The sequence below is a fragment of the Typopeltis vanoorti genome, chromosome 15, assembly GCF_054136105.1.
Source record: "Typopeltis vanoorti isolate ZY-2024b chromosome 15, IOZ_Tvanoo_1.0, whole genome shotgun sequence".
NCBI lineage: Eukaryota > Metazoa > Arthropoda > Arachnida > Uropygi > Thelyphonidae > Typopeltis > Typopeltis vanoorti.
This window is the reverse complement of record NC_143563.1, coordinates 122,247,238-122,265,364: the sequence shown is the minus strand read 5'-3', so window position 1 is coordinate 122,265,364 and position 18,127 is coordinate 122,247,238. Positions and strand designations below refer to the sequence as shown.

At 34.8% G+C, this 18,127-nt stretch overlaps 1 protein-coding gene across 1 annotated transcript in view; it reads right to left on the bottom strand.

Moving 5' to 3' along the window:
- Window positions 1-18,127, bottom strand: part of LOC150099114 (V-type proton ATPase 116 kDa subunit a 1-like) — a 586,531-nt gene that overhangs the window by 186,839 nt on the left and 381,565 nt on the right. The window contains exon 12 of the mRNA XM_090404569.1: window positions 17,182-17,315. Coding sequence (XP_090260695.1) covers window positions 17,182-17,315 — 134 coding nt within the window. The remainder of the gene's footprint in view (window positions 1-17,181; window positions 17,316-18,127) is intronic.

Here is an 18,127-nt window from a genome sequence, read left to right as displayed (position 1 = left end):
ATAATCTTTGTGTATTTTAGTCTACAGTTCACACCTGAGAGCTGCTCAACTTTTATTCGCTTTAAAACTTTCTTACATGTCATTCTTTTCAATATGAAATTCAATTTTATCCTGCTCAAGACTAAATAGTGATCACTTCCAATTTCAAATCCTCTGTACACTCTGGTGTCCTGCATCAGGGAGAAAACATCACTATCACAATAACATAGTCAATGAGACTTTTCTTATTCCTTGCCTATTCTCTCCATGTGAATTTGTGCACATTTTTATGTTGGAACATGGTGTTAGTAATAACCAGTCCATGTCCTGAGCAGAAATACAACAGGTATATTCCATTATTATTAGCTTTGCTCTTTTCTCTGAATTTTCCCAAAATATTTTTGTATGTCTTCCTACTCTGCTATTTAGATCCCCAACAAGGGCCAACTTTTCCTTTTTCATTGTGTCAGTAGCTTTCTCTAGAGCCTCAAATTAATTCCTCCACTTCTACCTTAATAGAACCTTCTGTGGGACCATAGGCACAAAGTCACTGTCCAGTTCCCCATTCCCATATTTGCCCAAATCACTCTACTTGAGACTGCTTGCCATTCAAGAAGATTAGCCTCGTATTTTGTGTTGAATACTATGGCTACTCCTTCTTTTCCTTGATTGTCATTGCCTGAATATAACATTTTGTATTTACTGCTCAGAAAGATCTCACCAGTTTTTGTCTTTTTTGTTTCAGTCACCCCTATCATGTCAAACTGGTACTAATCTAATTCCTCCGCTAGCTCCATTTCTTTGCCATTCAGGCTTCTTATGTTGATAGTACCGATCTTTAACTCTGGTGATGTTGTGTTGGGGTGTGTTTTCAGATTTGTTCCAGTAGCTGATTTTTCGCTGTTCGCCCTGGTTCCCTGGCGAAAACAACGGGGACCTTGTTTAACCGGGCAACGCCCCAGCTAGCATGAAATTTTGTCATGTTGTACTATCATTTTGTATTTTGGTTTAACCAATAGGAATACAATTTGGTCGGGTAAACCCCAAATTGCCAGCCCATCCTCATTCATTCAGTATCCAGGTAGATACCCAAGAGGGCGCACCACAAGAAGGTGAGGATTGGACATTAGGTCAGAAGCCCTGGTCGATTCTCCAGATTCCTTTAAAGGCTATGTGGAGGTCTCCTCTCAGTTTTACAGCTTTCACCCTTAAGCACCCCTAATTTTATAATAATAGCAAACTATATTATAAAATCCACTGATAATCATATTTACAAAGTTTAGACAGCAGTTAATAATGAACTGCATGTGATTACATACTCAAAATTGTTTAAAGACATTAGAAATGATAGAAGAGATTTGAGAGAATCAAAAAGAGAGTCTGTAACTCAAGAGAGGAATTATGGAAGAGGATAGTCTGAGTGAATAACAGAAGAACTTAAGCAGATGGTTATGGATTCTCACTGATTTTGGGCGAATAGTTCAAACAAACAATGAAGAATATTTAAAAAATGCAGATTGTATTTAAATTGTTATAATCGATGTTTTTATATCTTTATACTCAATTAGTTGTTTACTTGAATCTATCCTTTCTTACTTAAACCTTCTTCTATCAAAATCCTACCGGGCTGCTCTATTTGTTATAATTTTATCTTTCGTTATTTATTCTTTCTTCTCTTATTTTAATCTATTTTTATATCTAGCATTGTTTCCTCTTCGGATACTGGCAAATTTATATTTCGCTGCGCCAGCCAGTATCCTATAGCAGAAAAGATCCTTGCTCAGGGATACAATACTAAGTCTGAAGATTACCTGCACAATATCTTATTTTTACTGCCATATAGATTCAGATTATTGCAGTCGTGACCTAAATCTATACTTTATATTCACTCTGTAAATTCTTCCTGCCAAAATAGGTTCTATTTTTATAAGTGGTAATTTGGAATCGTAATCAGGCATGACTCAGGTTCAGGTAAATATGACATGTTTATTGGAATATCTAAAACACAATACAAAATTCATACACTCAATTATGCTCAATACTAAATAAAACTCGAACTAAGAGATTAACACATTTGAACTAATTAAAACTTATAAGGCAAGCTAAACACAGTAATTACACATTGGGATATAAAGTAAACAATGTTAAGTTAAGCATATTCCTTTCAGTAGTATTACTCGTAAGAACAAAACTAACAACCATTCAAATGTTACTGAGATACTTAATTCTACTTTTCTTATCACATCAAGTTAATCCTATCACATACAAAATTACAAAAGGATCTCTTCTAAACAATTCTTCTTACTCACAAACAAGGTTAACCTTCTGATTAGAGACTGTTCACAGAGTTCCTTAGAATAAAGTTCTAAATTTCACAATCATAAACAATCTTCTTTCTTCTAATGAAGATTCACACAAAATTAGAGCAATTACACCTTACTGACTTTTTCCGCGTCGTTCTGCACCACGTGTTTGTCTGGATATTTCTTATCTATTTTGGCTGTCTATATGCCAACGTAGGGATTACGCTATCTTCATTCTTTCTGCCGGAAACGGACTCAAAATCTCTGCGTTTCAGGAACAACTCGATAGGGCTTTTCAGCGATACCTTGATTCTGTTAGGACTGGAATTTTTACCTTCAGCTTTGCATAGAATCCAGCTTCATTTCTTTATGAACGTTCGCTGCCCGACATCACAGACTTCACCCCCCCCCCCCACACGAAACTGCCCACCAACTTCCGAACCACCCAACAGGAAAATGATACGACAAGAGACCAAGAGAATGCCTGTGTTCCAGGCTCAACCCCCCCTTTTATACTCCTATAGAGCACCCTCTTTTTCAGCCCCTTTTTGCACACGATCCTTACTAATTTCACCCTTTGGCTTATCCTTCGTTTCTACGACGCTGATATACTCGGATTCATGGAATACGTGGTTATGTGATTTTCCGAATAAGCTATACCCGCCAGTGTTACGCTGTATGCGTGTAGCTTTAGGCCTTCCAGGAATTAATACTTAACAGCTTTATGATGACTCACAATAGATTTTACATAGCTTAAGTAAGGCTTAAATTTAATTCACATTATCCCTCTTTTTTAAGACATGCAAAATGAAATCTCAAATTAATCACAATAGCTTAAATATAAGGTGCTTAATCTCAAATCTCAAATTAATCACAATAGCTTAAATATAAAGTGCTTAAATAAAGAATACACATTTTTACATAAAGTGAGGAAGTTTCACTTTTAATTACAACTGATGTGCAGGTATTTCTCTATGTTTGCAATTTTTATATGTTAGACCCTAAATGAATGATTTATTTCCAAGATTCCTTCACTTAGGATCTAACAAAATTAAGTTTAAATGACCCAAACACACTGAATCCCTTCAAAGGAAACCACATTATTGCATCTAAAAATGTTTCAAATGAAGGATATGACACCAATCAACAACAAGAAAATTATTAACCATACCAACTGTGAAACAATACTAAGATACAACATAACAGTCTATGTGAGAGAACAGTCACTTGCACAAATCAGAATTGCACAAAACTATAATTTCCACAGAGCTCTGAAGAGCATTTATATGCAACGCTGACAAACCCTTTAATGGCTTCACATAAAATTTTAAGCATATCAGACCTGATATGCTATGTAATCATATTAAAAAAAATACTTCAATATCATTATTGAAGTATAAAATATACTTCAATAATGAAGTATAGATATAGAGACAAATACTTCATAAATATAGAGACAAATATTGCATAACTAGGATTACAACCACTTGACACTAAAAGGTGCTGGCACTCTGACAATAGATACGGAGCAACAATGACAGAGCATCTGATATCAACTCTAGTTGTTAATCAAAAACTATGGAAATTGTACCAACACAATTAGAACACATCCAAAGAACTGAAAGGCTACACAGGATCAGTTATCTATGAGACAAAAGGAAAAACACATGCAGATATTCACAGAACGCCTACAGTAAATACCCAATAATCCCCCTGATTTAAAAAAAGCTTAATCTAACTTTGAAGATAGTAGGGTTATGATGCCATGCTATAACTGTATTACCACAATTAACATCCAGGTCACATTACCTTAACTGATATCATTGTCCCAACACTTGACTGCTAAAAATGTTATTTATACTTACAACAGTGAGTTGCATTGTTACATATATTTCACTCTCTTTGTGTATATCATAATAATGTTTTTGTCTTAGTCCACATCTGCCAATATTCTTTATAATTAAATTTATCAAGAACAAATTTTTATCATCACCCAATTTTACTATTACTTTTAAATTCACTTAACAACAATAACAATCATAATAAATTAGTATTGTAACTACCACTACTGTTGTTGGAAGTATGTATATTTCTCTAAAAATGAATTTTCCAATGTAGCATACAGTACACTCTGTACTAAACCGAAAATATAACATGGAAATGGTGTAAATGTAAAAAGTCTGCATAACAGTTGGTAAATGTAAACTGCAACATGTAATAATATTATTTACCTTGTGTAACTGTGAACTATAAATGCAAATGAGTACAGTAATTGTTATTAATCTGTTATACACATTGCACATTATAAGGTATTTAGAGTGGATGCACAGGTAAGAAACTACAGTATTGTCTAATTTTGCAAAATATGTACGTCATTCATTCCAGAGGTAATAAAGCGATTCACAAAAGTTAATGTCAGTAGCAAAGAAGTTATTGTTATTATTATCACCCAAGACCGCATGGAGCCATACTCATCTAGGAGGTCCTTTTATCATGCACACAGCTCATCATACCGTGCTTTAAACACACTCAAATGCTCTGCAGACACCACACACTCAGGCAAGGCATTCCAATCATTCACAACTGTGCATTCAAAAAACATGGGCGGGTACATTTTACCTCACACAGGAAAAACCTTTCATCAAGAACAGTGCACATTTTATTGAGAAGGTAAAAGATATTTACACTGGACCTTCAGACATCTTAGCTCACACTCTCTTTATACAGTTTCCAGGGATGACCTCTGGTTCTCCCCAGATCTCCCACTGGTTTCTGTAAAACCTCCAACACTCATCCTATAACAACCCCTTACTAACTTGTAGGTCTCTAAAGGTTGGACGATTGGCAGAGCCTCTGCTACTAATGGCTCAGTTAAGTAAGTTTGAGCGTGATTAGTAGTTGGAAGGGGACCAATCGTTCGATGCAATTGGCACACTCTCCCTCGATGAGTCTTTGGACTCCCAGGAGGTGTCAAATAATAATAATAATAATATCTCACCTCTTCCTCCTATCCGCTACTCTGTAAATTGCCTTCTCAATCTTTCCTCATATTCAACATTCCAGAGGTCATAAACTACCTTAATCAGTCACCTCTGGGACCTTTCCACCATCTTTTGAAAACCAGGTGACAAAATCTAGGCACAGTAGTCCATGTGTGGCCTAATCAAAGCCTTATACAATGGAACAAGAATCTCCCTACTTCTACGTCAGTGTCCTCTGCATCATTTGCAGAAGTCTTTGTGTGTTCTCACAATTTTGGCAATGGGTCCTCTTTCGGTAATTGGACCACATTTTTTTTATTAAGCTAAAAGCACAATAAAGAAATAAAACCCGACAAGTTTCGTAAGTCGTTTGACTTACTTCAGGGGTAAAAGGTAACTTAAAGTTTAAAACAACAAAAGAGAAATTATTCAAAAATAGTTCATACTATACAGTCGTAGCCATCTGACTGTTGATAAAATTAAAAAATCAGAATGCAGATTCAAACCTGCTAAGTTTAAACAATGCTGGATGATGCAATGTTCTGTTGTTCACATTCATAATGTCCAAGGTTTGACTGAGGTATATTTTTTTATCAAAGCTGACCAAACTTGATGTAGAATTAAGACTTGGTTTTTATTGCATTGTGTTGGAATTCTAAGTATGTTTGCAGCTTCTTTAAATTTCCTTATGTAACAGTTTTTTCTATGTAAGACATGTTTGTTTTCTGCCAGAGTACATTGTCGCTGGTGGAAGTGGTATGGAAAGCTAGACCTGATTTGTGTTCTCTTCTGTTTTGCACATCCCTTTGGTGTTCGTTCATGCATATTTCCCCAGATCTTCCTGTCTGTCCTACGTAGCAGATGCCGCAAGAACAATAAATTTTATAAACACCTAGTTTTTTTTAAAGGATGATGTGGAGGTTTCGGAGGATATAGAAATCTTGAAATTTTTTCCAGTGGCAGAAAGGCTACTTTGATGTTATGTTTGTTTAGTAATTTAGCCATCTTGTCTGTAACATTCTTGATATATGGAAGCGTCATAACGTTTCTATTTACAAATGTTCCAAGAAACGAAATTGTGAATCTCCTTGAAGACCTCTTTTGTATAAATAATACTTTTTTTCATGTATCAAGACAAATTTTGGGAACAAAAAGAAGGATTGGCTATGGGCTCTTCCCTCTCTCCGGCTTTAGCTAACCTATTTATGAAAAATTTTGAAAATAATGCTTTAATCAATTATCATAAAAAACAAAAAATTTGGCTACACTATGTAGACGATATTTTCATCATATGGCCAGGAACAACAGATGAACTCATTGCTTTCAAAGATTACCTGAATAATTTACATAAGAATATACAATTTACTTTAGAACAAAAAGAACTTAGAAAACTTCCTTTTCTTGACATCCTATTAAAAGTCAATGAAAAAGATAATAAACCTTCTTTCTCAATATACAGAAAACCCACCAACACAGGAAGATTTCTTAATGCGGCCTCACACCACCACCCTTCACAAAAAATAGGTCTAATAAAAACCCTGAGGGATAGCGCTTATAATATTTCCAGCACAGAAAAACAGAGAAATGAAGAATTGGAATATTTAACACAGATCCTCAAAAAAAAATGGTTATGAACCCAAGACTATCAAAAAAATCCTCCACACTTCTCCTACAAGCATCTCACAGAAACAAGATTTCAGAAATGTTATCACGCTTCCATATATCAAGAATGTTACAGACAACAATATGACTAAATTACTAAACAAACATAACATTAAAGTAGCCTTTCTGCCGCTGGAAATAATTTCAAGATTTCTATATCCCCCGAAACCTCCACATCATCCTTTAAAAAAACCAGGTGTTTATAAAATTTATTGTTCTTACGGCATCTGCTACGTAGGACAGACAGGAAGATCTGGGGAAATATGCATGAACGAACACCAAAGGGATGTGCAAAACAGAAGAGAACACAAATCAGGTCTAGCTTTCCATACCACTTCCACCGGCCACAATGTACTCTGGCAGAAAACAAACGTCTTACATAGAAAAAAACTATTACATAAGGAAATTTTTAAAAGAAGAAGCTGCAAACATGCTTAGAATTTCAACACAATGCAATAAAAACCAAGGCTTAATTCTACACCAAGTTTTGTCAGCTTTGATAAAAAATATACCCCAGTCAGACTTTGGACATTATGAACGTGGCATCATCCAGCATTGTTTAAACTTAGCACTGGTTTGAATTTGCATTCTGATTTTTTAATTTTATGAACAGCTAGATGGCTACATCTGTATATTATGAACTATTTTGGAATAATTTCTCTTTTTTGTTGTTTTATACTTTAAGTCCCCTAGTTCTCCCACCACCAGTCCTGAGATCAGGACTGGTGGTGGGAGAACTAGGGGACACCCATGGAAGCTGGGCAAGAGCGTGGTTAGCAGGGGTGTTAGAGCTGGGTTCTTTACTTTTAGAGTGGTAAATGAGTGGAATAAGCTGCCAGAGTCTGTTGTGGGTGCTATGACAGTGAGCGAGTTCAAGGCAAGGTATGATAGATACTGTGAGAATGTTGAACAGCTGTGTGAACATGATGCTTAGGGCCTCCCTCGATGAGTCTAAGGACTCCTGGAGTAGCCCGTGGTAATAATAATAATAATAATAAAGTTACATTTTACCCCTGAAGATGCAAGTCAAACAATTTACAAAACTTATCGGGTTTTATTTCTTTATTGTGCTTTTAGCTTAATAAAAAAATGTGGTCCAATTACCGGAATATGCCTTATGAACTTCTAAACCAGAGAAACCTCCACTTACAATGGTCCTCTATTTACTGAAATAAAGAGTCAAAGGATTTCAGTTCAGGATGCAAAATTTATAAAAATTAAGTAGATATTAAATCCAGCATTATTTCAAAGCTGAATACAGAAACTATAAAAGTTTCGTATGAAATTTGACCAGAGAGCTTATGGGAATACATTTGCTGGCATTTACGATTTGTCCTAGCTGGACCTAATAGGTGACGACGACTGCTATCAAGCATCCGTATATTCACCTCCTATTAATGAAACCTTATCAAAATGGACCAATAGGAGGCGAATATACGGATGCTTGACAGTGATCATTGTTACCTATTAGGTCCGGCTAGGGCAACTCGTAAATGCAGGTGAATTTATTCCCATAAGCTCTCTGGTCAAATTTCATATGAAACATTTATAGTTTCTGTATTTAGCTTTGAAATAATGCTGGATTTAATATCCAATTAATTTTTACAAATGCATCCCCTAAATTTGAGATCCTTATCCACTATCAACCCCAAGATCTCTTATTTAATCCACCTCTAACAATATATAGTCCCACCAAGCATAAATTCTGCATCCCATCTTCGGTTACCCAAATTTTAAAATTTTACATTTTGCATGAATTTGCATCCCCATTCACTCAATTTATTCAACTCTTCTTTTAAGGCCACAACATTTTATCTACTCTTCATAGTTTATCCCAACTTTGCATTATCTGCAAACAATTGAATCCCATTCCAAATCTTTGCTAATATTATTAACATACAACTAAAACAGCAGTGGCCGCAAAACAGACCCCCTAAGGCACACCACTAGTGACTTTCCTCTTCCTGGATACTGCTCTCTCCCACACACAACTTGCTGATACCTATCAGAGAGTCAGTCTCGGATCCAATGCACTAATCTAATATCCAACCCGATCTGATTTAGTTTGACTATCAACTTATGCAGAAATCTATCAAAAGCCTTTGCAAAATCTAAGTATACTACTGTGTATCCTTCTCCTCTGTCCAAGGAAGCAGTCATCTTACTGTAATAAGTAAGCAGATTACTAAAACATGACCTCCCTTTAGCAAATCCATGCTATCCATCAAAGATAATATCACTGATGTCAACCCAATTCTGGATTCTTGTTCTCACCAGCCTCACCAACACTTTAACCACAACATCTGACACACAGATAGGCCTAATTTGATGATTGAGTTCTATCACTCCCTTATGAAGCAGCACAATCTTGCCCTCCTTCCACTCCTTTGGAACTCGACCCACTGCAAGACCCATATTAAACAAATATGTCAAGACAGATGCCAACTCCCTGGGACATTTCTTCAAAATACATGGTAATATATTATCAAGTCCCACATCCTTATTAACATCAAGTTTGCTCAATTCACTATATACTTCTTGCTCACTTATAGTCAGTCTCTCCTCGTCATCATCTGCTCTCAAATCTTGCAATACATTTAGATAATACTTCTACTAGATAATTCTAGAAAATCCACCAAGCTGCATTGATTTCTTTTCCAGCTAAGTCCTCATTCCATGCTACACCTGCAAGCTGTTTCATGAGCTCTTCATAATCACCCCCCCCCCCCTTGTAGTTTCACATATACCCTTTTCTCACAGAAGTCCTCACACTGCTGGCAACCACCCAGGTAATCACTTCATGGTCACTCTCACCAATTGGTGGGTGATTTGACACTTCATTTATAATTACATCCTCTAAGGAGATGATCAAATCCAAGACCCTCAATCCTCATGTGCCCTCTGTTAGATACTGTCTGAGGTAGTTGTCCCTCAAAAGCTCAAGAAATTCATTTTCTTCACTTCCAGTTGCTATCTCATTACCCCAGTCTATATTGCCATAATTAAAATTGTCCATAATGATCACCCTTTTCTTATTTGCTTGGCTAATTTGATTATACATTTCATAGTCACTACAATCCACATTACCAGTTCTATAACAACATCCAACCAAGTATTTCATTCTATTTACCTCTATCTCACGCCATACTGTCTCAAAACCACTGGCACTATTTCCCTCTTGCATCTCTACTTTGTATGGACAACTTTCTCTATCATCAATAGCACTCCCCCCCTCTCTTTTTACCCCTTCTATCCTCACGAAACACATCATACCCTTCCATCTTTATTCCTGTCAGGATGTCATCCTCATCCAACCATGTCTCACTTACTTCAACAATTTTTGGGTGAACAGACTCAATTAATGCAACCATTTCATTCAAATATTCATTCCAATATTACATTACTAACATATTAATAACATAATATTGGCTGGGTAGACATATTTGTTCTCTAACCATCAGGCCATGGTTTAAATTCCACCATGGGCATGGATAAAATAATACTATTTTATTAACTTATTTGCTGATATTTCGCTGGTAGCATCTTCAGAGCACAAGAGTTTGTCACAGTATATGAAACAAAAATCTGGTATTTCAATGGGACTAGTTTAAACAATTGCAACAGATTACACAAAGACTAAAGTCTTAATTGAGTGCCATCTATTTTGAAGAAAAAAAAAAAAAAAAAAAACAGAGAGAAAGCAGGTATTATTGGTAAATTTATATAGTCATACTGTTTAGAGTATGTTTCAAAGCTTCTGCTGATTCCAAGAACAATCTCTCTGACTTATGACTTCTGTATATCACTTTTGTTTTTTTCCAACTGATCCGTGTGCAGAGGTATCTAAGGCATGATCTGCTAGACCCAACTTCCATAATGACAGTGCCAGATGTCCACAGTCCTTCCTGTCTGTCCATAGTAAGCTTGATCACACAAACAGGGCCCTTCATAGACTCCTGAATGGATGAGAGTTGCCAGTTTGACATAAGGTTTAAATATGGTACATAGATGATGTTTATTAAGCACTGTAGATATCTTTTCAGATGTGTTTTGAATGTATGGGATCTTGACAGTTTTGCAGTAGTTTTCTGTGGTAGACAGTGGGAGGGGGGGAGGGGTTCTGGAGAGAATTTAGTATTTTTTCTATCCTATAAAGATTATAGCCATTAGCTCTAAGAAGGTATGAGGTAAAAGTTCAGCAGTGAGAGCAGTGTCGCTGGAACAAATCGCTCTAGCTCTGTGGGTTAATGTTTTCATGATATCACACTGTTGAGATGGCTGATTGTGTGACTGTTTGTGCAAAAATCTCCCTGTATGTGTGGGTTTTCTGTAAACCAAAAAAGATAAGGAACCATCTGAGAGATGTGTGATTAGTGTATCCAGAAAAGGCAGTCAGCCATTAGCTTCCAGTTCCATTGTAAAGGGAATTTTTGGGTGTTGGCCATTTAAATGTGCTAAGAATGTATCCAGTGTGTCTGGACCATGTAGCCTAATAGCAAACACATCATCAACATATTTTAGCCAAAGCACTAATTTCAGAGTGGCTGTATTAATAGCTAATTATTGCAATGTTCTATGTAGAAATTGGCTGGGGGGGCATTGCTATTCCATCTAATTTTTTGTATATTTTCCCTTGCCATGTAATATAACCTGCATGTGCAGTGAATTTAAATAGTTGAAATATATCAGGAAGAAAGTGTGACTTTAGCAAATCAAGGGTTTTTTTCAATTAATAGTACATTTATGAATAGTGAAGTGTTAGATCCTGAATGGGGAAATTTTGAAAGGAAATTATTCATTCAGGATCTAACATGCAAAAACTAACAACTTAAGGAGATGCCTGCACTTCAGCAGAAAATAAGGAAAACTTGTTTACTATATGTGAAAATATATATTCCTCTGTATGTAATTTACTAAGATCTTATTGTTGTTTAACCAGAAATCAAAGTGAGAATTTGTATCTTAATATAGTATTTATGTAAGGAAAATATTTATTTCATTAAGATATCCGATGTGTTGTAAGTCTCCAGACAATTTTTAAGTAGCAGTCCAAAGGTCGCTTGCTAGCCACCCAGTTTAGCGTAATGCCGGAGGCAATAACATATGCGGAAGATGACGTTACCACGCTTTCCAAGAAAACAGCACCCTAACAGCAAAAGGAAAGCAAGGGATCAACTTGGGGGCATAAATGAAGAGGGCCATGCGGAAAAGATACAGCAAAGAAAGAGGACACACGAAGTGAGAATATAAGGCAATACGTGCCATATTACATTCTATCTTTTTTCTGGTTCCTGCTTGGTGATTTTGACTACAGGTTTGAGAGAGACGTGCATAGGTGTTGCGATGTCAGACAGAGGGCCTTTTCCTGGAGATGCCTAAGAAATTCCATGTGGAGCCGTTCGTGAATTATCGGCCTTGCAGAATCGTGCCAATCGCTGGATGTCCCATTGGAAGGTGCAGAGAAAATCCTCTTAAATGCAGCAGAAACACGTTCGTGTCCGGCAGCAGAATTCAAGGACAGGTGAGCCCAACGCCAGGTGCAGAGACGGAATAATCAGAAGGTAACCAGACCACGTGGAAGCAACATATTGTCCGGAACAAAATCGGTAATGTAGAAAATTTTATTGTATGTTTCAGAAATATTAGAGGAAGGAAAAACGTGTAAGTATGGATAATTATTAGAGGAGTTTAGTGAGAATTCCCTTTTGGAAATAACTAGTTTCCTTTAGCAAAGATTGTCTGGAGGCAGTTATATTATTGAATGAGATTGAACCTGATAAAATGAAACAGGTATTGCTGAGAGCTTTTAATTGAGAACCTTGAGAATATGTAAATGTGTAACTTAAGAATAACTTGTGGAAAGAGATTACAGGTTATGTAGCAATTTTATATAGCAATTTTGAACTAACTTAGTGTGAACTGATTTTACTTAGCATGTACTGATTTCCTTAGCGTTGAAGATATGTTGCATCTTAACTGTAAATGTTTAAAGTTCCAATAAACATGTTTTATTACATATTCCTGAGTCATGCCTGATTTTGAGATCAAATTACCACTTATAAAATAGAACTTTAGCGAGAAGAATTTAGAAGGTAAATAACGATAGATTACAGGTCACAACTGCAAAGTACCAGAAATCTATATAACTGTAACGAAGTGTAAAATGATGTGTGTATGCCTTAAGATCTAGGATTGTTTCCCTGAACAAGAATCTTTTCAGTTATAGGATACTGGCTGGTGCAGCATAATATAAATATTGCCAGTATCTGAAGAGGAAATAACCCTAGATAGAAATAAGATAGGCCAGACAATAGAATAGATAACAGTGATTATTGAGATAATAAGGATAGAAAATTAGAAGAAAGTAACGACGTAACAGAAATGATATCAAATCTCACCGTTATGTCTTAACTTTAAGGTATGGTTTTCTAAAATACTTTTTTTAGGTGGACAGAATTTTTAACAAAGGAGAGAGAACTGATTGTGAGAGTGGCTAGTAATTTAGGTAAATGATGAGTAAGTTTGTTTGTGGGACTAAACAAACAAACGTAATAACCACAGTAATAAGTTTTAATAAGTAAATATTTCATCCTAACTATCTTAGGACATCGTCAGTACAATTAATTCAAACAATACTAGAAATAACATACAGTTAGGGTACATGATTACAATGAAATCCCAATATGCGTGCAGTAGCATGATATAGAATTAAATTAAAATATATCTGGGGGGGGGGGGGGAGATTACATTAAAATAAGATAACATATATAAAAATTATTTTACATAATTTTGTATGACAATTTCCCATACTTCAGGAATAGCAAGAACGTCACCATGGCTTAGATTTGGTCTGTGAAGTAGGGCTTCAGCACTTTCTTTAATATAAACGTTCATGTTTATATAAAGATCTATGTAGAAATTTGGTCTTTTCCCAATGGATCCTATGGTTTGGGAATAAGTAAATAATAATAATAAGTTTAATAAGTAAACTCAAACCATAGGATCCATTGGGAAAAGACCAAACTTCTACATAGATTTTTATATAAACATGAATGCTTATATAAAGAAAGTGCTGAAGCTCTACTTCAAAGACCAAATCTAAACCGTAATGACTTTCTTGCTATTCCTAAAGTGTGGGAAATTGTCATATAAAATTGTAAAATAATTTTTATGTTATCTTATTTTAATGTAATCTCTCCCCCCCCCCCCAGATATATTTTAATTTAATTCTATAACACGCTACTGCAAGCGTATTGGGATTCCATTGTAATCATGCGCCCTAACTGTATGTTATTCCTAGTATTGTTTGAATTAACTGTCCTAAGATACTTAGGATGAAATATTTACTTATTAAAACTTATTACTGTGGTTATTATGTGTGTTTGTTTAGTCATGAATTCTCCACAGGTTTCATTGTATAATAAAATGTATGTGGGACTCTTTATATTATCCACGTCTGTTAGGTGCTGGAAGCGTACGGATTGGAAAGTACATGAAATATTTTATCTATTTTATATAGGCTGTAGCCATTGATTAAAAGATGTTGTGAAGGTCCATGAAACATATTATCCTTGGATGTTAAAACAAGCAGTAATACATAAAAACAAATCTATGTTGTTGTTTACCCTCAAGAACAAACAACATACATTTCAAGTCAGGAAGAAAGAGGATGTATGACATTATGACAAATGTAATAATATAAGAGATCTACAGTGAATAACTAAATAATGAAATCAATAAATTTATTAACTACAAATTCACACATATACCATAGTAATCAAATTTTAATAATATGTAGATATTTCGTCTTAAGTATCTTAAGACGTCATTAGTACAGTTATTACAAACATTACTAGTAATTACATTCAAAGGACAGTTGATGTGCATGCTTGCATTGGAATCCCTCTATGCGTACAGTAGCGTTCTTGAGGAATGAAAAATAAATAAATTGGCTGTAATTAAAATATATTTGATAAATTTATTTTATTCAATTGAGTATAAATTCAATATTGATATAAATTTATACAACTGATACAATTGATATAAATTTATTTTATACAATTTATACATCCCAGCTAGATTATGATCCTATAAAAAGACAGCTCAAGAAACTCAACAAGTTACTGGATGAAACAATATCCATAGATCAGGAAACCATCAAAAGACTCAGAACATACCATGCTAGGCCTCCTAGAATATATGGTTCACCTAAATTACATAAAAACAACTGCCTGCTTAGACCTATTGTGGATTTTATAAGCAGCCCCACTTACAAAATATCAAGGTTTTTGTCTAACCTTCTCTGTCCTCTCATAGGCCACTCAGTTTCATCAATTAAAAATTCCACAGGGTATCACACATAAATAAAAGAAATTCAACTGTCAGAAAAAGACATGCCAATAAGCTTCAACATTGTCTCGCTCTTCACTAATATTCCTCACAAGGAGACAATAGAATTGTTAACTCAAAAATTTCCATCTGATATTGTGGAATTATTCAAATTTGCTATCGCATCTGGATACTTCACATGGAAAGATAAAATTTATAAACAAGAGGAAGGAACACCAATGGGTTCTCCCTTATCACCTAACTTGGCTAACCTTTTTCTGGAATACCTAGAAGATATAGTTTTTGCTCTTAAACCAATATGGCTATGATATGTTGATGATGTCTCTGCAGTCTGGAGTCACTCCAAACAAGAACTATACTCATTTCTATATAAGATCAACAACCTTCATCCTTGCATCAAATTCACACTAGAAAAATAATCATCACAAGGTATCTCCTGTCTTGATATACACATCCACCAAAAACAAAATGGTTCCATTTTCACTTCTGTCTATCATAAACCAACTTTTTCAGGTCGTTACATCCACAATTCATCGGCTCACCATCCATCTTAAAAATATGGCATCATAAAATCTTTAGTATCCAGAGCACACAAATTTTGTTCTTCTGAAGAATCTTTAACAGAAGAATTGGAAATTATTAAAGATACAGCCTTATTAAAGAGATGCAATACAAAAACAACTCAAAAAATCATCAGCCACTTCCCTACACATCAACCCAGACAAGAAGAAGCCCATAGGACTCCTATACCATATATCAAAGGAATCTCAGAACGTCTGTCAAAAATGATAAAGAAATACAAACTCAGCACTACCTATAAACCAATCAACCAGATCCACAATTTGCTACCTTCTCCAAAAGACAAATTGTCACTTATGATGTTACCTGGTGTATATGCAGTTCCATGTTCTTGTAAGATGTCTTACTATGGACAAACAGGAAGATCTACTCTGAACATCAAGACCACATCCGTCTTATCAAACTACACAAATCTGGCCGCGCACAACATGGAGTTGAAAACCCTAACCATAGGATCTAATGGAAAAACACAAAGCTGCTACATAGATCCTTATATAAACATCATTGTTTATATAAAGAAAGTGCTGAAGCTTTGCATCACAGACCCGATCTGAACCGTAATGACTGTCTCACTATCCAAAAGTCTGTGAAATTATTATCTTCAATTGTATAAAATAAATTTATCAGATATAGTCTTATCAAACTACACAAATCTGGCCGCGCACAACATGGAGTTGAAAACCCTAACCATAGGATCTAATGGAAAAACACAAAGCTGCTACATAGATCCTTATATAAACATCATTGTTTACATAAAGAAAGTGCTGAAGCTTTGCATCACAGACCCGATCTGAACCGTAATGACTGTCTCACTACCCAAAAGTCTGTGAAATTATTATCTTCAATTGTATAAAATAAATTTATCAGATATATTTTAATTACAGCCAATTTTTTTTTTTTTTAAATTCCTCAAACACGCTACTGTATGCATAGAGGGATTCCAATGTAAGCTTGCACACCAACTGGTCCTTTGAATGTAATTACTATTATTGTTGTAATAACTACTAATGATGTCTTAAGATACTTAAGAAGAAATATCTATATATTATTAAAATTTAATTACTGTGGTATACGTGTGAATTTTTAGTTATGAATACTCCACAGGTTTCACTATATAACAGAATAAATTTATTGCATGTATGGCAATTTTTCTCTTTCCAATCTGTGAACGTTCTTTTGTGATAAACACAAACAAAAACATACAAGGTAGGTGCACTTGAATTATGGCAAAACAAAAAATATTGAGGCATTACATTAGGTTAAACATATGATTCAGTAAAATAGGAACAGATTTAAAATCAACCTATGTACATTTAAACTCAACTTACTCTATCCCTGTCCATGAAGAACCAAATATGTTCAGTGATTTAGAATAGCAGTCATTGTACACAAGGCCAGTGTAGACAGAAAAGAATCCCATTAGAAGAATTATATATCGCCCATTAAAGAACATGTTAAATATCTAAGAAAAGAAAATACAGATAAAATTAAATTTAAACTTGAAAATTTAAAATCAATTTGATTTTCAATAATATTATTCTTATAATATACTAATAAGGAAAATGGGTAGATAACTACTGAACTGGACTGGACTGTTACTATAATTAATGATTTTTACAATGTGCTGAAATGTATAGCATTCAATCCCTGTGTATGGAATAAAATAAAATTGTTATTCTTGTCTTGTCTATAATTCATCAATCACCAAAGCCTAAAAAAAATTTAGTCCTCTCACACAATAGCACTTGTAATGCATTTTATTTTCACAAAAGCTTTGAACTGAGAAACCATTTCTAAGTATCTGCTATATATATGTAAAAGATATCAAGAAATTATAATACTTGCTTTATAATCCTTTACCCAAGGAAACAAAACAATGTTTTGAATGTGAAAAATATTCACATCTGAGCTACTTGTATATAGAGGCTAATGACTTCACATCACTTGCCTTAGTATGTATCCCGTAATGCCACACCCTTTCAGATGTGTAAATTGCTATTCACAATGAAGTGCCACTACGTAGACTGGTTTTGACCTTAATTGAGGACTATCAGTGGAAGCCAGACCCAGGAGAGATACCAATACCTTATTAATAAAAATCTTCAGATGAGATAAAGATGTTGAAAGTTTTTTTACCATGGTTCTATTATTGTTGGTTCATGTAATTGACATGTTAAAGATACCAACAAATTATATACTTGGTTTTAATACCCAAGGAAGCATTTAATATTTTTCATTGCAAAACACTGTTTTGCTTCCTTGGGTAAAGGATTA